The sequence below is a fragment of the Saccopteryx bilineata genome, chromosome 3 (assembly GCF_036850765.1).
Source record: "Saccopteryx bilineata isolate mSacBil1 chromosome 3, mSacBil1_pri_phased_curated, whole genome shotgun sequence".
NCBI classification, from domain to species: domain Eukaryota; kingdom Metazoa; phylum Chordata; class Mammalia; order Chiroptera; family Emballonuridae; genus Saccopteryx; species Saccopteryx bilineata.
In genome coordinates this window covers 163,912,057-163,936,186 of record NC_089492.1, presented here as the reverse complement: position 1 = coordinate 163,936,186, position 24,130 = coordinate 163,912,057, and the positions used below count along the sequence as shown (strand labels likewise).

The following is a 24,130-nucleotide window of genomic DNA, read 5'->3' as shown; positions in this document are numbered from 1 at the left end:
AAGTTGTATCATTCCTGAGGGAAGAAGATATAAGAAGTCCAGTAATTGCCTGTGGTCTCTCAGGAGGCTGAAGAAGGCAGGTCTTCTGAGCCTTGAATGCCAACCAGGTAATCCTCCCTGCAGGTGAGGGCAAAGGACTTTCTCTGAACATCTGCTTTTCTCTGCCAGCTAGTATGTGCCAGAAATGAACAATTTCAGCTCTAATGATGTTAGGGATGCTATTTGTTGCTGTTTTGTTTGATTTTAATGACTTGTTTTCTTTTTTCCCTGATTATAAAGAGCATTCATTGGCTTTGATGTCAAATGGTTCTGGGTGAAATCATGGCTCTGCCATCCATCCAGCAGCTGTGAAACTTTAGGAAAGTTACTTAATCTTAACAAAAGTCAGTGTCTTCATGTGTAAAATAAGTTAATGATACCTGCAATGCAGCCTAGTTATGAGAATTATACTGAGATGTGAGCATTTGGTGAATGTCAGTTCGTTTACATTCATACATAGATAACTCAAAAAGGTGCTGTCCCTCCCTCCCCGCAGGCAGTTGGCTTGACTGAGAGGTTCTTACTGTTTGTGTTTTAAAGGGGTTTCAGGATATTAAAAATACGACTGTGACTTTTGGAAGGGAAGTTTGTCAGAGGAGTGTGGAGTTAATGCAGTGATTCTAGGGGGGACTGGTCATCACTGCTCCCCACTCTTTTTTTTTTTTTTTTCTTTTTCATTTTTCTTAAGCTGGAAACAGGGAGAGACAGTCAGACAGACTCCCGCATGCGCCCGACCGGGATCCACCCGGCACGCCCACCATGGGGCGACGCTCTGCCCACCAGGGGGTGATGCTCTGCCCATCCTGGGCGTCGCCATGTTGCGACCAGAGCCACTCTAGCGCCTGAGGCAGAGGCCACAGAGCCATCCCCAGCGCCCGGGCCATCTTTGCTCCAATGGAGCCTCGGCTGTGGGAGGGGAAGAGAGAGACAGAGAGGAAAGCGCGGCGGAGGGGTGGAGAAGCAAATAGGTGCTTCTCCTGTGTGCCCTGGCCGGGAATCAAACCCGGGTCCTCCGCACGCTAGGCTGACGCTCCACCGCTGAGCCAACCGGCCAGGGCCCTGCTCCCCACTCTTCATCCTTCAGTTTCCTCTTCATAAACACCGTGTCCGAGTATTCACATGGACCCTCGTATGGAGCTCTTCTTTAGATTTTCCAGGAAAGTTTCCATTTCAAATATTAGGTTCTTAAGCAATCTATTATTTGGGAGTTAGAACATGTATCCTGATTTTTGGATCTTAAAACATGCTTAAATGAGAATTCAATGAATTGCCCATCTTACTAATTATTTGGAGAACAAATCTTGGGCCCAATCCCAGGCTTACACTCAAATAAATTCCAGATGGATGAAAATAGAGGAGAACATGGATGGATATGTGGATGGTGGTGGCCAGTTTTATTGGTATAAATTTCAAATGTTATAAAGGATAGATGTGACAATTTTTGAAATTTTCAGAATTGCAAAAAAAGAGAAAATACAAACTGGGAAAAATACTTAGTAACATACAAAAGACAATAACTGTTCAAAGAAAGGCTTCAAGGATTCCTGAGAAAAAAAAGGTAAACAATCAAAAAATGTGCAAAAAGTTGGCTCAGTGGTAGAGCGTCGGCCTGGCGTGCAGGTGTCCTGGGTTCGATTTTCGGCCAAGGCACACAGGAGAGGCACCCATCTGCTTCTCCACCCTTCCCCCTCTCCTTCCTCTCTGTCTCTCTCTTCCCCTCCCGCAGCTGAGGCTCCATTGGAGCAAAGATTGCCCGAGCGCTGAGGATGGCTCCGTGCCTCTGCCTCAGGCACTAGAATGGCTCTGGTTGCAACAGAGCGACACCCTAGATGGGCGCATGCAGGAGTCTGTCTGACTGCCTCCCAGTTTCCAACTTCAGAAAAATATAACAAAAAAAATGTGGTATCACCTAAATTAAAAGAGTTGAGCTGGGTCAGAAAATCTGGTTGTGGCTGTGCGACAATGAGCAAATGACTTCAAACCCATCAACCTCAGGTTTTCTCAGTTCACTTTTAAATCTAACATCAAACAGTTCACAGCTGGGACCAACTTGATTTTATTGACTTGGCTGTTGGAAGCCCATTACTGCCTCATCTGTGAAAAAGGGCTTGCCTGTGATGCCTTCTGCTGGCCCTTCTGAAAATAGCAGGGGCAGGCTCTTCACAATCTACCAAATGCCTCCATTTGGACTTGTAAATCATTCCTTCCAGTGTAGTTAGATGCCTGGTACTAGCCCAGAGAGAACTTGCAGGTGAGAACAACACCTCGTAACTTAACTTTTCCTAATCCCCTAAACATTTAGTTTGAGATTCTCTTCATTGTATCTTGGTTTAGCCAGAAAAAGAAATATATTTTTTGCTCAATATGTGATTTGGCATCTAAGTTGCTGGGTCAGTCTCCCCAATGCAAATGTGTTCAGATCACAGATCAAGGTGAACCCAAGAGCTTCAAGGAAACACTGGCGAGGGCTCTGAGATCCATACGGTAAAGGTTACCAGAGCACGTCTGTCTCCAGGGGAAGAGGAAGATGGTTTCGAAAAGCGTGTGGCTGCTCATACTGGTCAGCTGTGCAGCCAGCCCTGGAGTCCTGGGAGGTAAGTGTCCTTTTCAGCTGGAACTGAGCCCACAGCCCATGTTCCTGCAACTCACGTGGCACAGCCAGATGCACTCGCCCCCAAAAGTATTTAGGCACTTCAGAAAGTAGATGTGAACGACAAGAATGAAAGATAATGTGATGTAGTTAAAAAATTAATAACTAAATAAAAATAAAGTGCCAGGAATTTAGAATCAAACAAATCCTAACCTGTGTGATTGCGAGCCAGAGTTAAATCACCGACTCTCTGTAGATTATAATTATTTTACAGGTTTATTGTGAAGGGTAGAGATCATGCGTATAAAGGACCTGATACCTTGCCATCAATAAATGAGAGATATAATCAGAACTACCAATGTTCATGCATTGTTTTCCTACTTGAACTTACGGGGAATTTGGGTTAGAAAGATGGCTCCTACACAGGTGTGGACCCAGCATCAAGTATAAAGTGACATGCCACAAAGTGAGAAGCAGTGCCTTAGAATCACCCAGTGTGGAACACAGGAAGAAAACTGTGTGAGTGAGCTAAAAATAAGTACCACCGCATATCTGAGATGGAAGAAAATTAAATGCAGGCTTGTTTGGTGTAACATCAGTTGATGAGGAAAATGAGGCCCCAAGAAGGGTAGAGACATGCTCAAGTTCACTCAGTAAGATTATGGTGTTACTGGACAGGGACCTGGCCCTTCGGGTCTGCCTAGGGCCAGCCGGTAGTGCAGGGGTTCATGATTTCATGCAGGGAAGAATTCAAAGCACAAGTCCAGGTGATTCTTAGAGTAAGTTTATTAAAGCTGGGGACAGTGAAAAAATGAATGGTCTAGGATAGAAGAAGCAACAGGAGAAAGCCCAGGCGGGGCTGCCCTGGCTCTCCAAAAATGTCACAGGAAAGAAATGAGCCCAGGTGGGGCTGGTCTGGCTCACTGGGAAGTCAAAGCAAAGGGCCCTTGGAGACAGGGTTGGGGCTGTTAGCTGGGGACCAGCTGCCACTGCCCGCTGCTCCCCTGGGTGCAAGTCCTGTGGGGATCCTTGGAGTTTAGGAGCTGCTGCTGGAGAGGAAATAAGGGAGAGGGCCAGGTGCTGGTGTGCTCCCAGGAAGATGAGTGCACTGTAGCTGGGCCTTTGTTTTTTTTTTTTTTTTTTTTTTTTTTTTTTTTTTTTTTTTTTTTTTTTTTTTTTTTTTTTAAATTTTATTTATTTATTTATTCATTTTAGAGAGGAAAGGGAGAGACAGAGGGAGAGAGAGAGGAGAGATAGAGAGAAGGGGGGGAGGAGCTGGAAGCATCAACTCCCATATGTGCCTTGACCAGGCAAGCCCAGGGTTTCGAACCGGCGACCTCAGCATTTCCAGGTCGACGCTTTTATCCACTGTACCACCACAGGTCAGGCCTGGGCCTTTGTTTTGAGGGTCCTAACAGGCTGGGAGTTTAGGGGCGGTCTTAGGGGAGATCTCAATAGAATATCCACTTTTCCAGGTGTGCCCTTTTAGGGTGTGGCCTCCATTGATTGGTCAGCGCCAGGACAGGGAGTCATTAGTCATTGCAGCTGGTCTTGGTGTCACCCACCGGTTTTGCTGCTTTTCTGGGCCAGAAGCTGAAATGGAAGTGAGGCCTAGATGTTATATCTAAGGAGGTGACCTTCTGTATCTGGCTGTAAATTGCTCAGCCAGTTTGTTCAGCTGCCCCATTCCACTTGCCAAGGAATTTTCCTAGCTTCTTACTGTCCTGGCTCAAGGGGATGCCCTGGCCCCTGTCCTGGGTGCTTCTAAGGTCCCTGGCAGCCTTGCTGGGCATTGTACAAAGAGGGGTAAGTGAGGAAACCATGTCCAGGCAGTCTTCTGTTGAGAAGAGGGCCTCCCGAGGGCACCCAGTGCTGTATATTCCCTGGCACTTCTCCCAGAGGGCAATGCCGTGGCTGGGGAGGACCAATCAGAAGGAAATACAAAGAGAAGAGGCAGGGTTCTTCGGGCATCATGTTGGTGGCCATGGCTGAAGTCTGTGGTCCAGCCACCATCGTCTCAACCATCTGTGGCTGCTCAGGACCTTGGCAATCAGATACCTTCCCTGAACCGGTGCAAGAGTATGAAGGGCTCTGAGAGGCCCCTCCCAACAGGGCCGCCTCCTTGGCCGTCTCTAATCAACTAATTAGGTGCTTCCTGCTACTCTGGCTCTGGCTTCCCTAAGGCAGCCTGAAATTTGCCCAAGCTCTGTCCTGGGACAAACACTAGCCCCTTTCCCCGCTCTGGGGTGCTACTGAACTGCCGGCTTCAAAGCCAGAACACTCACTGCTGGTCCACCCATTACTTTTTTACAGATCTTCCAACTGTACAAAGACTTTTACTTATTCTTACTGTCTTGGGGAAACCTATCACGACACATTTTATGTATTATTATTTTTTTATTTTTTTAGTGAGAGGAGGGGAGGCAGACAGACTCCCGCATGCACCCTGATGGGGATCCACCCAGCAAGCCCACCAGGGGGCGATGCTCTGCCCATCTGGGGCCCATTGCTCTGTTGCTTGGCAACCAGAGCCATTCTTTAGCGCCTAAGGTGGAGGCTATGGAGCCATCCTCAGCCCCCGAGGCCAACTCATTTGAACTAATTGAGCCATGGCTGTGGGACAGGAAGAGAGAGAGAAGTGGGAGGAGTAGAGAAGCAGATAGTCACTTCTCCTGTGAGCCCTGACCAAGAATTGAACTGGGGATATCCACATACTGCTCTACCACTGAGGCAACCTGGCAGGGCCACATTTTATGTATTTTTGCATTATGGTTTATGGAAAAAGTCTAACCTTGCATTAAGGGGAGTGTGGGGAACTGAGAAGTGCATTTTCTCTCTCAGTGAGACTTGATGGTCAAGATCATCACCCTGTTGCCTCAGCAGTGATTTCTTTGTCCTGGTCCTTAGCTGTCCTGCACCCACCTGAAACAATTCACTGAGCGCATGGGGAGAGAAAAAGCAGCATGATTTGTGGACAGTGAAAGACTTCATCCACTGACTATTTTCAAAAATATTATTGTACATTGATTGTAATGATAATATGATTATTTTAATAGCTGCAATTGGTTAAGTAGTTACTTTTTTTTTTTTTTTTAACAGAGTCAGAGAGAGGGATAGATAGGGACACACAGACAGGAACAGAGAGAGATGAGAAGCATCAATCATCAGTTTTTCATGGTGACACCTTAGTTGTTCATTGATTGCTTTCTCATATGTGCCTTGACTGGGGGGGCTACAGCAGACCAAAGAACCCCTTGCTCAAGCCTGCAACCTTGGGTCCAAGCTGGTGAGCTTTTTGCTCAAACCAGATGAGCCTGCGCTCAAGCTGGCGACCTCGGGGTCTCGAACTTGGATCCTTCCGCATCCTAGTCTGAGGCTTTATCCACTGTGCCACCGCCTGGTCAGGCAAGTAGCTACTATTTATTGAACAATTACTGCACACCAGTTCTATGCTACTCAGTGTCCACACATTATCCCTTTAATCCAATGAGCCAGGTATACATATTGTCAGTCCATTGTGCAAATAGGAGAACTAAAGCTAAAAGAGGTTAAATAATGTTCCAAGGCTATGTCTAGAAGTGGTGGAGTAAACAGACTGTTAGCAGTTCAGGCAATATGCTGGCAGCTGAAGGCTCTTGACTCACACATGGTGGCAGGTGAGGGCAGGGTCCCGGGGCTGTCAGAGGAACATTAGCTCTCTCCCAGGTCTCACCTCACTCTCCAGCTAAGTGGAGAGTTAACAGGTTATTTCACCTCTTTGAGGAGCTCTTCTTATTTGTCCGATGGGGATGTACATCTCTATCTCTTGGGAAGGCTCTGGTAGTTAAGGCAAGCAGAATGAGTGGGTGGCATGGCCCATTCACCAGTCGCCAATCAGGAAGAGCCTCTTTGGCTCCTGCCTCCTCGGCTCCGGGCCCTGACTCTCCTTCGCTTTCCAATACACTTGCTGGACAAACGCCCGACATGTCAGGCAAACCAGCGCTGATTCTCTCTGGGCCCACCTTGCACGTTATTGCCTCTGTTCCTCCGCCCACTCACCCCCTGTACCCAGCGTGTGTCCCCCCCCCCCCCCCTTGCTACTGATTCACAGCCCACCTATTGTCAAGTTTCAACCAAGTTGCCATTTAACCTATCAGCTGTCTTCCTGGACAGAAAAGCCCTCCCTTCTTGTAAAGTCTGAAACTACTGTATGCCCCTCACCCACTGCTGAGATGCTCTGAGTTCTAGCTATTTGATCTCAGTGCCAGTGTGGGGTTCTGCCTGTTGCTGAAGATGTCTATTTGCTTATGCATTCAGTAACTGGGGGAATAAGAACAGGAGGGGTGTGGGGACCCACGGGGACCACTGTGAGATGAACCGAAGCCCAAACTCCACTGATCGCTTGACCTCCGTCCACCCCTCCTCTGACTGGTGGGCCACAATGACGTTCTGGTTCTCCTGGAATTAGTGTCCATTCAGAGCCAGCATCCAGTAACCCTCAAAGGGTCTGATATCGCCTCCCCCCAGCACACGGCCATGGGAAAGGCAGAGGTCCTTTGGGAGAGGCTGGGAGAAAGGCTCACGGCCATCTTTTTTTTTTTTTTTTTTTTCTTTTCTGAAGCTGGAAACAGGGAGATACAGACAGACTCCCGCATGCGCCCGACCGGGATCCACCCGGCACGCCCACCATGGGGCGACGCTCTGCCCACCAGGGGGCGATGCTCTGCCCATCCTGGGCGTCGCAGTGTTGTGACCAGAGCCACTCTAGCGCCTGGGGCAGAGGCCACAGAGCCATCCCCAGCGCCCGGGTCACGGCCATCTTTTCACAGAGGCACCCAGCTTCCCGCTTCCTCAGGGATTCCAGGTCTATAAACTGGAGCCTGTGTGGAAATGCATTGTTTCTGCCACCGTAACTTGTCATTGCCTTTTTTTTTTTTTAAACTTTTAAAGACTTTATTTATTCATTTTAGAGAAGGGAGAGAGAGGGAGAGAGAGAAGGGGGAGGAGCAGGAAGCATCAACTCCCATATGTGTCTTGACCAGGCAAGCCCAGGGTTTTGAACCGGCGACCTCAGCATTCCAGGTTGATACTTTATCCACTGCGCCACCACAGGTCAGGCTGTCATTGCCTTTTGTTTATGTGCAGACATAATCCTGAGGCCTAGCTGTGCTACTGGATGGTTTTACCACAAGTCCAATTGCTATGGATACTTCCGGAAGCTGAGGACCTGGTCTGATGCTGAGGTAAGAAGTGGAGCCACACTCGGACTGGCTTCTCTAGAGCAAGGGGCCCCCTGTGTTCCAGGTCTCATTCGAGAATCAAGGGGCCTTGCTTAGCACCTGGAGAGGTCACCTGGCTGGTGAAATGGCAGGAAGAGGGTTGGGTGTTCCACTCATTGAACACTGACAGAGCAGGTGCTCCGTCAGACCCTAGGTGGGCTGCAAAGACCTAAGAATGAACAAGAAACAGCCTCTACCCTCCAGGAGTTCATTGTCAGTAAGAAAGATAGAAGTACGCAGATCCAAGGAGGCTGAGACGCTGAGGAACTCACAGAAAGAATAAATGAATTGCAGTAGATTTACTGAGGGAGAGCCAGTGTGGGGCCAGGCCTGGGGCCCCAACAGAATGTGGGACAGAAAGATGGAGCATTTTGTTGCCTGCACAGCCCCACAAATGCATCAGTTTTTATCTCACTGAGTTTTGTCTGAGAGATGCCCAAAGAGCCAGTCAGTCTCAGTCATGTCCATGGGACATGGGGGTCCATGCCTCTGTCTCTCTGAACTGTGGTTGTTTAGTTGAAGTGACTGTGGGGGAGCCTCCCAGGGAAACTTGGGTGATTTGGGCCCAGGATTGTCTCAGAACCCCTGAGATAAGCAAGACAGCGCCTGAGACACAAGTCTTCTTTGGCCTTAAAAAATGCAGAATGAATACACAATTGTGACATTAACCAGGAAATTCCAGTGCAGTCAGTGTGGGCATAAGTGACTGTCTAAGATCCCCACGAGAGTAAGTAGCAAACCCAGGAAAGCCAGTCCTGAGGTAACACATTCCTGAGCTGATGCAAACGACAGTTTAAAAATAAAAAATAAAAAAGAACTAAACAAACAAGGGTCCCCAGACTATCACTGAAAGAAAAAGAACCCATGGAGAGTGAGGGACTCTCTCCTCAGTTCATGGGAAGCAGCTGGAGGAAAGCCCAGGAGGGCATTTGTGCGCCTGTCCTGGGGGAGTCCAGCACGAATTCTGCCAGAACAAGAAGTAAGCTGGCCAGGGACCTGGGGTACCACAGACCTGAGCTTAAGTCAGGACGCCGACGCTCATTACTCACAGATGGGCCTTACTTTATTGATTATCTTGCTGTTAAACAGGGATATCACTTTTACCCCCAGGGGTTGTCAGAAGGATTTATTAAAATAACCTGCCAAAAGCCTGTGGCACAAGGCAGATGCTCAATTCAGGTTTTCAAGGCAAAAAAAAAAGGTCCATAGGATTGGCACTGACAAAGTCAACCATGCAGAGCTGGAGGACACAGAAGGTTCTGGACACCATGGTCACTGCTGCTGCTTGACTCCTGGTCAGTGTTGGTGGCCAGTCTTAGTTCTCAAGACTCCTGGAAGCCAATCAAAGGAACAGGGAGGGCGATAGGTAGCTCCGATCTCAGACTTAAAAGGTGGAGGTCTGAGTTCTGTTCCAGCTTCGTCACTACCAGCTGTGTGAACTTTGAGGGAAACTATCATTTAAACAGTCTGAGCCCATTTCAGTTTCTGTTCTGGGAATTTCAGTGGCTGGCACACTCACTAAATGTTGACTGCTAATCTGGCTTCCAAGCCTCACATGTTTGAAAGTCCATTAAAATACCCAGTATAAAAGCATTTTGGAATTGTAAAGTGGGTGGCAAGTGTGAGAACTAAATTATTATTAAACAGTAACCACATCTATCTAAGGCCATACCACCCTGAATGCGCCTGATCTCGTTTATGTTGTATTGGAACAGCAAGATAAGATGTCCTGCCACACAATCAATCAGCCAAATGAAGAAATTAGGAGTCTTTAATTAGCCCACTACGCGGACCACATGGAGGCTGAAGCCCTTCAAATCAATGCAGCCCTGACTGCATTTTGGAGTCAGGTTTCATAGGGAGAATTACATACCAATTGAGGAATGGGGAGGAGAGAAAGCATAGCAGTAAAACAAAGCAGTGAAACAAGCTTTCTTACAGTGTTTATCTGTAGGGTTAATTCAGGGAGAAACACTCTGAGAATATCTGCTACTTCGTAAAGCTAGTCCAAGGCCACAGTCTGGGAGACCAGCCTCAAGGCCAATAGGGAGTAACTTACTTTCAGAAAAAGTAAGTTCTGCTAAAAGTCTTTTTGTTTTAGAGAAAGTAAGTTTGCCAAAAATTATTTATGTTCACAAGCCTTTCTTTTCTACACTTCAGTTTGATCTCGGGTCTGGTCAGTGCTTGGCTAGGAGACTGCCTGGAAATACCAGGTGCTGCAGGCTTGCCCTGGCTTGTTGGCTCCGTCAGTTACAGTGTTGTCCCAAAATGCCAAGATGTGGGTTCAATCTCTGGTCAGGGCACATGCGTGAAGCAACCAGTGAGTGCACAACTAAAGTGGAACAACAAATGATGATCCCTTCTTTCTCCCCCCCCCCCAATTCCTCTCTCTGTCTCTCTAAAATCAATCAATAGCCTGACCGATTGTGGCACAGTGCATAGAGCATTGACCCAGGATGCTGAGGGCCCTGGTTTGAAACCCAAAGGTTGCCAGTGTGAGATCATCGACATAATCCCGTGGTCACTGGCTTGAGCCCAAAGGTCGCTGGCTTGAGCAAGGGGTCACTGGCCCACCTAGAGCCCCTGCCCCCAGCCATGGCATATATGAAAAGCAATCAATAAAAAGCAACTAAAATGAAGCAGCTACAAGTTGATGCTTCTCGTCTCTCTCCTTCTCCCCTCTCTCTTTCTTCCTCTCTCTCTCTCTCTAAAAGTATAAACAAAATAAAATAAATCAATAAAAAAAATTTTTTAAAAATCACCAGTAACCACATCTAATTCCAAACAAGATCCTAAAAGCAAACATTGGAGTAACAACCACAGCCAACCCATGTTTTTATTAAAGTTTTGTTGCATAAGCAGTTTCTGTAATACAACCTTAAAGAGCATAAATATATACCTCTATCTATGAAATGCATATATATAAAATGTTTGCTCTGTTTCATTGGATAGTAAGTTTCACATTAGAGGATAGCACATGTCACAATCAGTGGTTTCTTTTTTTTTTTAATTTTTTATTCATTTTATTTTTATTTTTTTTTTTATTTTTTATTTTTTTATTTATTTTTATTCATTTTAGAAAGGGGGGGGTAGAGAGAGAGAGAGGAGAGAGAGAAGGGGGGAGGAGCAGGAAGCATCAACTCCCACATGTGCCTTGACCAGGCAAGCCCAGGGTTTCAAACCGGCGACTTCAGCATTTCCAGGTCGACGCTTTATCCACTGCGCCACCACAGGTCAGGCCTATTTATTCATTTTAGAGAGGAGAGGGAGAGACAGAGAGAGATAGAGAGAGAGAGAGAGGAGAGACAGAGAGAGAGAAGGGGGGGAGGACTCCCATATGTGCCTTGACCAGGCAAGCCCAGGGTTTCGAACCGGCGACCTCAGCATTTCCAGGTTGACGCTTTATCCACTGCGCCACCACAGGTCAGGCACAATCAGTGGTTTCTTAGATTTGTTTGAAATGCAGTATTATAATACATAACTATAACAAATGTACCTTCCTGACAACTCCCTGCGTGGCGGTGATTATTTTCTGCATTTACATATAATGAAACTGGCCTGAGAGGTGAAGTGACCTGTCAAGGTCACACACACACACTAATGAGAGGCAAGACCAGGACTCCAGGCACATCCATTGACTCTAAATCTCATGCCCTTGCCTGGAATTTCCTCTCCTCTGAGAGGTGAAGTGACCTGTCAAGGTCACACATACACACTAATGAGAGGCAAGACCAGGACTCCAGGCATATCCATTGACCTTAAATCTCATGCCCTTGCCTGGAATTGCCTCTTCCTCTGAGATCTGACACTTGTAACAGTATATTCTCTCCCTTGGGGACAGGAAGGACAGGAAGTCTTCTGTAGGGTTTAGATTACAACTCACTGAGGAGGTGGGCTCTGTGAGTCCATGCTGCCTGGCACTCTGGGGTTCTGAGATGAGGGCTGTGCTTTTAAACCTCAAGGCATCATTACTGCAACTTCTCCTTGCCCACAGCTCGAGTGTCAGTCCTTTGGAAATGGAGCCCACCTGGCGTCTGTACTGAATTCAAAGGAAGCCAGCGTCATAGCAGAGTACATAAGTGGCTATCAAAAAAATCTGCCCGTGTGGATCGGTCTGCATGACCCACAGAAGGTACTCAGACGTGGCCCACAGATGCCCTTTGGGAAGACCAGATAAGTAGCCTCTCTCTGGGAACTGGCTGCCAGGTCTCCTGACAAGGGGCACACATAGTGGTCTTCTTCAGTTGTATGCTTCTAACAGGCCAAGGCCTCAAGGTCAGAGTCCAGTGCTGACTCTCAGTGGAGAATACAATATCTGTGGCATCATTTTATAGACCATTTATCTAATTAAAGTCCTCTCGAATTTTAGAACACCAAATTACCACCTTTTCAGAGCCTTCAAAATAAATGTTTGTGTAGGTATATATGAGTACATACATATATAAACACACACACAGACCTGTAATGGGACCTGGTGTAATTAAATCTCCATTTGATTTTGGCTTAAAGTTGGAAACTTAGAGCTAAGTTTTTTCCTAGATGCTATTGTGTTTTTGATGTTACTGTTAACTTTTTGCACTAGACCTTCATTTTCCTCTCTGTCAATCCCTCATTGTGGGGAACGGCCGGGAGGTCTGTGGGCTGGTTGCTGGAGTCTCTGTGGGGTCTTCAGGGCACAGATTCTCTGTGGGGCTGCTATGGTAACCCACACAAACATCAGGAACACAGGAGGGAATCCCAGACTGTTTCTTGATAACACTTTGCCATGGATGTCACAAATATACTACTCACATATATGAGGGAGATTTCAAAATGAATATGAAGCAATAAAAGCATTTTATTTTTTTTTATTAAACAAGAAAATCAGAAAAGCAAAAAACAAGTCAGAGAAAGTTGTTCGATTATGCAAATGAGATGCAAATCACCTTTTATTTCATTGGTGAAAATGCACTATACAAAAGGCTGAAAGTACTGAAGTATCTGCACATTCCCTAATTCCCTAATTTTTATGAGCAGTGTTTTTTACAATTAATTTTCCATTTTGTATGTATTCACACTGCTATCAGCCAGAGTTCTCTCATTCAGAGAAAAATAAATACTTATATTTATTTCCTCTAGATAGTTTTTGTAATTTACTTTTTTTACATTTATGACTGAGCAAAATAAGTGGTAAATAAGTGTTCTAAAAAGTTTGTGATGTCTCTAGTTATCAAAGAAATGCAAATTAAAGTGACATTACTTCATTTATCATGTTATCAAACTTTTACTTTTTCTTTTTTAAAAATTATTCTTTTTCTTCTTTTCCAAGTGAAAGGAGGGGAGAAAGAGAGACAGACTCCCACATATGCCCTGACCGGGATCCACCTCACCTGGCAACCCCCATCTGAGGCTGATGCTCTGCTCATCTTGGGCTGATGCTCGCAACTGAACTATTTTTAGCGCCTGAGGTGGAGGCTCCATGGAGCCATCCTCAGCACCTGGGCCAATGTGCTTGAACCAACTGAGCCATGGCTGCAGAAGAAGGAAAGAGAGAGAGGGAGAGAGAGAGAGAGAGAGAGAGAGAGAGAGAGAGAAAGGGGAGGGGGAGGGTGGAAAAGCAGATGGTCACTTCTCCTGTGTGCCCTGACCAGGAATTGAACCTGGGACTTCCACACACCAGACTGACACTCTACCACTGAGCCAACCAGCCAGGGACTTACTTTGTCTTAATAAATAATATTTTGGGCCCTGGCCGGTTAGCTCAGTTGGTTAGAGCATTGTCCCAAAATACCAAGATTGCAGGTTTGACCCCCAGTCAGGGCACACATAGGAAGCTACCCTCTGCTTCTCTTCCCCACCTCTCCCCCTTCTCTCTTTCTTTCCCTCTCTGAGCCAGTGGCTTGCTTGGTTTCAGTGTCAGCCTCAGGTGCTAAAGATAGCTTGGTTGGTTCGAGCATCGGCCCCAGACAGGGTTTCTGAGTGGATGTGGGTTGGGGTGCATGTGGGAGTTTATCTCTCTATCTCTCCTCTTGTTTAAAACATACAAACAAACAAACAAACAAACAAATAGAAAAAAAACCACTACATTTTAAAGGGCCTGTGGGGAAGCACCTAGGCTGTGAGAGGGTGTGCAGCTGACTCCAGCTTGTCCTCTTCTCCTGTCATGCACAGAGGCAGCAGTGGCGGTGGATCGACGGGGCCATGTATATTTTCAAAATCTGGTCTGGCAGGTCCGTGGCTGCAAACAAGCACTGTGCAGAGATGAGCACCAACAACAGTAAGTTCTAAGGCATCACCCTTGCCTCTTCCCTGTACCAATTCAGAGCAGAGATGGACATCCCCCCATTTCACACCAGCGGCTCCCTCGTTCCACAGGACAGTGGCTTTGTCACAAACATTGTGTACCAACCTCCAGTCTTCGCTGAACATTTTACAATCTGCCATATCAATGTACCAACTGTTCAGTTATTAACATTTTCTTTCTATCTGCTCACTTTTTTCTAAAATGCATTTATTTTTAAATCCTATTTTGTACCATGAGGGGAGAATATGTCACATTTTGGGAAACCCAGACTACAGGCAGCACACGCGTGTGACTCTTTTTTGGCTTCTTTATGGTAAGGGTTCCCAGGAGCCCGGAAACCTCGTCTTTGCCTGCTTTCCCTCTTGCTTGTGCCCCGGGGCTCCCTCTTCCAGGCACAGTGCCCAGAACCACATCTGCAGCTGCACACTTCATTTGAGACCTTCATTTCCCTTGCCTGCCTTAGTTCTTTGCTTTTTATGTTAATGTCTTAGAGTTTTGGGGCTTTCTTTTTTTTGTTGTTGTTGTATATATTTTTTTTCTGAAGCTGGAAACGGGGAGAGACAGTCAGACAGACTCCCGCATGCGCCTGACCGGGATCCACCCGGCACACCCACCAGGGGCGAAGCTCTGCCCACCATGGGGCTATGCTCTACCCCTCCAGGGTGTCGCTCTGCCGCGACCAGAGCCACCTTAGCGCCTGGGGCAGAGGCCAAGGAGCCATCCCCAGTACCCGGGCCATCTTTGCTCCAATGGAGCCTTGGCTGCGGGAGGGGAAGAGAGAGACAGAGAGGAAGGAGGGGGGGGGTGGAGAAGCAAATGGGCACTTCTCCTATGTGCCCTGGCCGGGAATCGAACCTGGATCCCTCGCACGCCAGGCCGATGCTCTACCGCTGAGCCAACCGGCCAGGACCTGGGGTTTTCTTTTAACCTTGGTATTAATGACAGGTGGGTGCTAATAATATTTGCCTTATACATTGTAGACAGACCCTGAACTCTATTCAGTAGATGCCAGTAGCACCTCCACCCCCCCCCCACAGGTTGTTACAACCAAAAATGTCTCTAGACATTGCTAAATAATCCCCTATTTTGCAGAGCAAAATCACTCCCATTTGAGAATCACAGCTAATAAGTGATGTTGAACATCTCAGGTGCAAAACAAAACAGAGTAGCAAAGATGAAAACGACACTTGATGCCAGAGAGAACAGCCCAGTGGGTTCTGAGGCCACTGTGGTCTCAGCGGGGCTACCCTCCAAGGGGAGAAGCAGGCCTGGGACGCCTGGACTGAGGACGCTGGAACCAGGCTCTGGTGGACAGGGATGCAGAGCAGAAGTTACTGTTGGCTGAAGATCACAACTTATATGCACGGAAAAGAGCGGGGATGCTTTCTAACAGCAAAGGATGAATGGTGGACGTGCGGAGGCCCACGCTGAAGTGCAGTCCAGGGAGACCCTCAGACATAGAACACTTTGTCACAGAAGAAGGAAGAATTATCAGGCTCACAAAGACCACACAACTGCTGTTAAAGTCAGAAGAAAGGAACACAAAGCAAGACCAATAGGAGAAGCTACCAAAATGTGGGTTTTTTATCCAAACTAAGAAAAACAATTTTGAAAAATGAGCATTATTCAAAAATACAACGGGCTAACCCAGCACAAGTGAGCATTGTAGCTGGTCTTGTAGTCGCAGCCTCAGAAGTGTTAGCAGAGAGGCGTGATGGCATGTGAGACTCTAACTGGGGAACATTTAAAAAATACGAATTCCAGGGATCACCTTGTTGTTACAACATCAGAATCTGTAGGGCTGGAGGCCAGACCAGCTTGAGGGAAGCCACAGACCAGATGTCCCTGAAATCCCTCCCAGGAATCTGAGATTTCAACTGGACAAAGTTCTTGAACAAAATCTTTCCCATCAGTCCATGTTCATATTAGCTAAGTGCCTATGTGGGAACCAGAAGCCTAATGTCGTGCAGAGGACACCAAGTCTTCCCATCTAGATCCCTGCAGCTCAGCGCCTGGCTGTCGGATCACAGGCTCTGGAGACAGAAAAACACAAGGGATGAAACTAGCGTTAAAGAGAAACAAGGATTAGAAGGTAGAATTTCAAAAGACCTTACCCTCAGCCTCATCAATGTCCTTGTAAATTTGTATAACAGCCCCACCAACTCAGTGGCTAAATTGTTTCTTTAAGATTCAAAAGTATATATTAATCTCCCAAAACCCAGCCACACACACACCCTGACTAGTTCCTTTTTTATATCTATTGAGAAAGACCCTAAAAGGACATTTGATCCATTTGTCTTCCTCTCACGCTACCTGAGTCCACTTTTACATCACAATGTAACTTTTGTGACTCTGGAGAGTTGCCTTTCCCAGCACATCCTGACTCACCTACTGGTTCTGTTTGAGACATTTAATGATGATAACTAGGATTCTACAGTTTAAAAATAAGTTTCATATTCAATGTGGTTTCAGTCAAGACCATGGGCTCTGTATTCTGAATGACTGGGTGGGATTTCAGCTCCCCCACTTAGCTGTGTGACCTTGAGTATATTTCTTTCTTCTCTGTGCCTTAGACGCCTCTCTATAAAAAGGAAAAAATAGGCCCTGGCTGGTTTGCTCAGTGGATAGAGTGTCAGCCTGGCATGCAGATGTCCCAGGTTCAATTCCTGGTGAGGGCACACACGAGTAGCAACCATCTGCTTCTCTTCCCCTTCCTCTCCCCTTCTCACGCTTCTCCTCTAGTAGCCAGTGGCTCATTTGGTTTAAATGTCAGCCCCAGGTACTGAGAATAGTTTGGTTGGTCCAAGTGTTGGCCTCAGGTGCTCAAAATAGCTCAGTTGATTTCAAGTAATCAGCCCCAGACAGGGGTTGCTGGGTGAATCCTGGTCAGGGCACATGCAGGAGTCTGTCTCTCTATTTTCCCTCCTCTCACTTAAAAAGAAGAAGAAGAAGGAGGAGGAGAAGGAGAAGAAGAGGAAGAGGAAGAGGGAAAAAAATAATATTGATCTTCACAATATATGTGAAGTGCTTATTGCGCAACAGGCTCTGTTTGTGGCTCTGTGACTGGGAGAGGGTGGGAAATGGTCTCTCTCACACACTGCCTCTTGCACACATCCCTCTGGGGTTGGGGATGGGAGGAGGAGAGTGAAACAGACACCTCCCTAAGTTAGTGCCCATGGGAAGCTGACTGGGTGTTTGAAGCCTCGTGCCATGTTCTCTTTGTCCCAACCTGTGTCAGTGCCCAGAAACCTTGCAGTATCTATTTCAATTACACTCTGTGGTCCCAGTGCTGAGTGCCATGAATGTGGGCATGAGCAGGACCCATCCTCCATCACTCCTCAGAACTAGGGACAGGAGGGGCATGTCTCACTCCCTTGGCCTGGCTGTGCCACCATGCCCTCTCTCCTAGGGCTTTCATCTACCTACCCAACACATCCAGGCGCCCGGCTGAGACCTGCGCCTTAGAGCCCAGGCAGACATCTAACAACTCTGTGGCAGTCACCCCAGATGACAAGTGATTCTGGAAGGGAAATACTTGGACCTCTCAATAATACTTTAGTCCTTCAAAAGACCACTTTTCCAGGCTTTCAGTTCTTCGTATAAATAAGTGGCCTGTTGAGACATGGCTGGCTTCAACAACTTCCAATTATTGGAACTTCAAACAGGAGTTTCTTAGAGCCTCAGCGGTGGACCTTGGAGAAGATCACCCTCTGTTCCACACAACATCCTGTTTCAAACACGAAAGAGCACCCGTTTCTGGTGATTTATGTCAAGCTCTGTCTTCCCTCCAAAGCAGCACTGCCGTGGAGCCTGGTGCTGCCGCAAAGCTTTGGCACTTGTGGATGATGTTTAAATTATGTTCCTTTCTGTTGGCAAAGTTCATACCTGTCTGAATCAGAGAAGCAGAAGTAATAGAATGCATAGGGAATGAGATAGTGATTTATCCTATGGAATTGGCTTATACGAGTGTTAGGGCTGACAGATCTGAAATCCACAGGGCCAGTCAGCAGGCTGGAAGTCCCTGCCAGTGTTGATGTGCAGGCTTGAGTCCAAGGGCAGCCTGGGGGCAGAACTTCTTCCTTTTCCAGGGACCCTTAGTCTTTTCCTTTATGGCCTTTTCTGATTGGATCGTTACCTACATTAGGGCTGATTATCTGTTTTACTTAAAGTCTACTGATTTAAATGCTAAGCAAATTTTAAAAAAAACAAAAACCTTCACAGCAACATCTAGACTGGTATTTGAACAAATCACAGACACCATGTCCTAGCCAAGTGGACACACAAAATTCACCATCACTGTACCTTATCTATGGTTCCAAGCAAAACACCCAGGAAACACTGCTAAGCTCAATACCCTGTACCACCAGGTGCTTTTAAATGTCTGTTTATTCTCTTACAGATTTTTTAACTTGGAACAGCAATGATTGCAACAAGCGACAACACTTCCTGTGCAAGTACCGACCGTAGAACAAGAATCAAGATTTCTGCCAGCCCTTGCAGGAGCCTCTCCTTTTCTCGGCCATGCTGGCTACATATATGATCATTGTCTCTGAAAGTAAACATAGTAGCTATGGCTGGTGAGGTTCTTATTAGGCTTAGAGGCAGAGACATCAACATTGATAGAATAATGGCATCTAGCTCTAAATGTTCACCCCGATAGCTGTCCATTGTACTTTTTTTCTCCCTCCCACCTCCATTTGTCCAGGGCTAGGAGTACACATCTCCCACTGATTAAAGACCTGGGTGTTTGGACATCTGGGATACAGGTTTGAAGATGGGAAGAATAAACCAGGCATGAGCCTCTAACCTCTGGCTTCTGCACCCCTCCGCCCTCTCTCTCTTGTCCACATCCTCCTCTTCAGTTGCCTGCTCATTTGTCCATTGACCACGGGACCATCCACCAATATAGTCCCTGCCAGGCTGATGGGACCATAAAATTCCAGGGCCATCTTTTAACAGATAATTGCATGCATAGAAGGGTGCTTCGGTCCCACTCAGTTGTGATGGAAGAGAAAGGTGAAATGAGACTCAGAAACCACACCCAGGTTTTCTCACCTCCTTCCTCCTAGTCCTGCCTCTCATCTCTTCAGAACAGTGCCTGCCCCGGTGCAGCCCTGGTGTGATAGAGGAGAGAGTGAGGTGGCATGCCTGCCCGACCTCTGAGCAGGGCTGAGTGAGTGGGGGTGCTTAACTGTGTAGACTGAAGCCCCCGAGGGGAGATGACCCAGGCTTGGGTGCTTGTCTCTTCCCTGCTACTAACAACCTGGCTACTAACAACCTGTGTGGCCTTGCTCAAGTCTGTCTGCTGTGAGCTTTAAGATTCCTTATCAGAGGCGGTTGCAACAAGACTATGGAGGTAATGTTGCCTCATGAAGATCGTGACTCCCTAGGTCAGGGGTCTACTTGGCAATGTATGAAGAAAAATATGGACTTGAAGATTACAGAAAGTGTAGCTTTGGTATGATCACGTTTGCATTTCTTAGAGGGAAACACCAGCAGGGAAGAGAGGACATGTGACCGGGCCACATGTGAGTGGCCGCTTCACCCATATAGCACTGCCGACCAGCAAACACACACAGCCTCAAACCCTGACCCGAGATCATCCTGCTCACCTTAACAAGTGCTGGATGGGAGGAGGGTACAGTGCAGAGGGGAAAGGAAACAGACAGAGCTTTGGCCCTGCCCACACCCCCTCCTCTTCTCCTTTCCTGTCTTCTTCCTTCCTCCTGTCACACCCTGGTCACTCTTTGATTGTCCAAGAGGAATATATCAGAAATAATGTATTTCTCCTCACCAGCACTGAAAAGCTAGTTAACCCAAAGGAAACACTGTTCCTCCTGAGAGTTCAGACAAGGTGTCAGGCAGGTGGAAAGGGGTCAACCTTGTGAAGCGTCTGGGGTTACCTCAGCAGAAGCCATTGCTGGCTCCTAGGAGGTGCTGGGCAAGTAACTGTCAAGAGAAACCCACTGAAGTATCAGATTCCATGACAGAAATGGTAGATAAATGGTGAATACTAGGCTGCTATGAGCCAAAAAAAGACTCCTGTTGGATTAGTGCCAGATTCCGTGGTATTACCTGTAAGAACTAAAAAAAAAAGGTAAGGAAACTTGGATGAGAATATCCCCCAAGGGTAGAAATTCTCAAATTTTTTTCTGACTGTGATACATAAGAGAGAGAAAAGACATCTTGACCCACCTAATACATATACAATATCCAGAGGAAAAAAACCCTCATTATAACAAAGAAAGAGATGAATAAAATAAAAGTACAGCAAGTAACAAATAGCAGATATACCAAACACAAAGAAAATCAGTTGTTCTATAACTATATAAAAAATAATTAGAATATTTCTAACTTCAGAAAATACAAAAAAAATATATTTAAAACCAGTTCCAACTGAAAAGAATCACCAACTTAAAACAATGTTGGTGACATTACAGTGACTGAGCGCCCTCTGGAGACAATGTTGGTGACGTTACAGTGACTGAGCACCCTCCCCAGAGCCGCTGGAAGACCACGATCTGCATGTGGGCGCGCGAGTGAGCTTTGTGACACTCCTAAACAGGCACATGCTGATCGCAGTCCTCTAGAACAGCACTGATTTTTATCCACATGTATAAAATAATTTTTTTCTAAATTGATTATAATAATTCTTTTTTTCTAAGTTGATTTTTAGAGAGTAAAGGAGAGACAGATGGACACACAGAGAGAAGCATTTATTTATTGTTCCACTTAGTTGTATATTCATTGGTTGATTCATGTGTGTGCCCTGACTGGGGATCAAACCTGCAACCTTGCCCTTTCAGGACGATGCTCTGACTGAGCTAATCAGCCAGAGCCATTTTAGTAATTCGTAATAATCCACTGAAGAGGTATAGCATTCAACAAAATTATTGACTCCCTGCCTTGTGCTCAGAACTCATTTCAGGGACTAGGAATCCATCAATGAACAAAACATAAAATTCCTGGACATTAGAGAATATACACTTTAGCAAGGGTGAGGAAGGAAATTAGAAAAACAATGAAATAAGTGAAAAATGTAGTATGAAGAGGTGACAGGTTATAAGGAAAATATAAAGCCGGGAAGGGGGATGTATAGAATATTAGTGTGCTTTTGGTCACAACTGGCAGCCAGACTCTTTCAAGCAAAACAGAAAATTTATTGGTTTATGTTACCCTACAGTCCACAAGTAGATTTGGAGTTCAGGCATAATTTGACTAAGGGCTCAACAAAGTCCCCAGGATAGAGCTTTCTCTCTGTATTTTTTGTACCTTTTCTGCTGGGAATTAATTTTGTTATCCAGCCCCATCAGGTGGCAAGGTTGGCTCCAGCGGCTCTAGCGGCTCCAGCCTTACCTTGTTGGGAAAGGGAGCCACTCATTGGCCAATAGTCTCAAGTTGCATACTCACTCTAACCAATCTCTATGGCCAGGAGGACGGAATGTGATGGTTAACTTAGTTCAATTATATCACCTGTAACTCCCCTGGAGCCCAAAGAGTCTAGTTAGTTTCACTTAGAGGACAAGGCATCTGCTGCAGGTATGGCGCCTTTGTAGGAAGGTGCCTGTTGGTCAAATAAGTTTGTAAATATGATGTATATGTTTGCTCGCTTATAGTTTGCATTGGGTGTGGAAGAAGGCTGTAAGCTGGCAAAGTCGTTCTAGCCTAAGGCTTAGTTTTAAGACTAAGCTTTTCCCCACACCCTTGACTATTGCATGATGTGGGCTGGTGCACTCTTATGAGGAATCCCATTATGCCTCAGATAAGTGACTTTGTATCAGAGACTTTCTTGTTTGTATATTGGATTAAAGGTTTTGATTTCTACACTATAAAATGGGGCAGAGGAGCCCATGCTGGAAGAGAACAGAGAAAGGCCACGTGGAGGAGAGGAGAGTCAGCCAAGATGGTGGAGTACTGAAGGAGAAGCCAGCTTGTGCAGAGTTAGTGCAAAGAGAAGGAGATGGGGAACAGAGGTGAATAAGGCTGGTGAGGTAGAAAACTTTGATTCTAGGAAACTCAGATAAGACAGTGGCTTTCGGAACTCTGAATGGCAAGGAAAGTGTTTCCCACTGTGTGTATTTCTTGCCCGCCAGGTACAAGCTAGGATTAAAATTGATGGCCCACCAGTTCTTGGCTCTACTGTTTCATTACCGTCCATCCGAATCAAATGCAAACCTGCACGGGCCAGGCGGCTCTGATGGTGGCCATGGCTACTGGCTTTACAGTGCCCCTCTGGGAAGACACAGCCCCAGGAACCCACAGGACCAAAGCCTGCAGGACTTTGACCCAGCCCTGCCCCCTGAGCTGTGTACTTTTGGGCAGTGACATACTGCCCAGCCCTCCTCTGTGGCCCTGCTGACGCACATGGCTGGGGGTGGCTGAGGCGGTTCTCTTCCTGGGGCCAAGGGCCATCCTTTGGGGACTGGTTCCTAAGGCCCCACTGCAGGCAGGACTTTAGAATCAAGTGTCTGAACTCAGACTGGAGAATCATCTGATGCCAAAAAAGAGACAAATCAGGTAGATTTTGTTTCCCAAGATGTGCTCACGTATATAAAACTTCAGCCACAGCCTAAGGCGGTTTATGATGTTGGGCAGAGCAAAGGGGTTGGAATGAGGCCCTAAGGACTAAGTGCCTATGTGACATGGAGCCTAAGGGCTCTAAGCCTCCTTTGTCTTCTTTCTCAGGGATCTGTTTTCAGTTACTTAAAATAGGTAAAGAGGCCCTGGCCGGTTGGCTCAGCGGTAGAGCGTCGGCCTGGCGTGCGGGGGACCCGGGTTCGATTCCCGGCCAGGGCACATAGGAGAAGCGCCCATTTGCTTCTCCACCCCGCCCCCCTCCTTCCTCCCTGTCTCTCTCTTCCCCTTCCGCAGCCAAGGCTCCATTGGAGCAAAGATGGCCCGGGCGCTGGGGATGGCTCCTTGGCCTCTGCCCCAGGCGCTGGAGTGGCTCTGGTTGCGGCAGAGTGACGCCCCGGAGGGGCAGAGCATCGCCCCCTGGTGGGCAGAGCCTCGCCCCTGGTGGGCGTGCCGGGGGATCCCGGTCGGGCGCATGCGGGAGTCTGTCTGACTGTCTCTCCCCATCTCCAGCTTCAGAAAAATACAAAAAAAAAAAAAAAAGGATAGGTAAAGAGTTTGGAATGGGGCCTGGCATTAAGTGCCTAACAAATGTAGTTGTCCTCTATGAAGGTCACGTGGTGTAAAGCCAGTGTCCCCGGCCACCGTCACAGCCGCCTGGCCCGTGCAGGTTCACATTTGATTCAGATGGACGGTAATGAAACAATGGAGCCAGGGACTGGTGAGCCATTAGCTTTAATCCTAGTTCACACCCGGCGGGCAAGAAATACACACAGTGGGAAAACACTTCTCTTTTCATTCAGGGCTCCCAAAGCCACTGACTTATCTGAGTTTTCTAGAATCAAAGGTTTCTACTTCACCAGTCTCATTCACCTCTGTTCCTCATTTCCTTCTCTCTGCACAAACTGGCTTCTCCTTCAGCACTCCACCATCTTGGCTGCTTCTTCTCTCTTCCACGTGGCCTTTCTCTGCTCTCCCTCCATGGGCTCTTCCTAGAATGTAATCACTCTTCCCTAGAATAACGTGATCTCTCCTTTTAAAACCTTTTGGCGTGAAAGCCCTCCCCCAACACACATTAATATAATCACGCCCATTCCAAGCAAGAAAGACAACTAATATTATCACCTGGGCAACAGGCCTCCATGTGGGCAGCGCCATCTTTAACAAAGTGAGCATAATATTGTAAAGCCAGTATCCACGGCCACCATCACAGCCGCCTGGCCCATGCAGGTTCACACTGGATTCGGACATACGGTAATGAAACAACGGAGCCAAAAACTGGTGGGCCATCATCTTTAATCCTAGCTTACACCCAGTGGGCAAGTAAAAACACACACTGGGCTCCAAAACCCACTCACATTCAGTGCTCACAAAGCTACTGACTTA

At 46.9% G+C, this 24,130-nt stretch overlaps 1 protein-coding gene across 4 annotated transcripts; it reads left to right on the top strand.

Annotated features, from left to right (window-relative positions):
- REG4 (regenerating family member 4) lies at positions 1–18,976 on the top strand. 4 transcript variants are annotated; one of them, XM_066268134.1, is made up of 6 exons: positions 1–107; positions 2,459–2,633; positions 7,754–7,851; positions 11,882–12,019; positions 14,038–14,143; positions 18,570–18,976. In XM_066268134.1, the coding sequence occupies exons 2-6, from the start codon at positions 2,567–2,569 to the stop codon at positions 18,635–18,637; spliced, it is 477 nt and encodes a 158-aa protein (XP_066124231.1). In that variant the 5' UTR covers positions 1–107; positions 2,459–2,566; the 3' UTR covers positions 18,638–18,976. The 4 variants fall into 4 exon arrangements, with proteins under 4 accessions (XP_066124231.1, XP_066124230.1, XP_066124232.1 ...); XM_066268133.1 differs by having other exon boundaries at positions 20–123; XM_066268135.1 differs by having other exon boundaries at positions 49–107; positions 2,555–2,633.
- The last annotated feature ends 5,154 nt before the right edge of the window (positions 18,977–24,130 follow it).

Coding starts and splice junctions, on each gene's coding strand:
- REG4 (XM_066268134.1), top strand. CDS start 2,567: ATGGTTTCGAAAAGCGTGTGGCTGCTCATACTGGTCAGCTGTGCAGCC. Junction 7,852..11,881: donor GGACCTGGTCTGATGCTGAG/GTAAGAAGTGGA, acceptor CCTTGCCCACAG/CTCGAGTGTCAGTCCTTTGG. Junction 12,020..14,037: donor GTCTGCATGACCCACAGAAG/GTACTCAGACGT, acceptor TGTCATGCACAG/AGGCAGCAGTGGCGGTGGAT.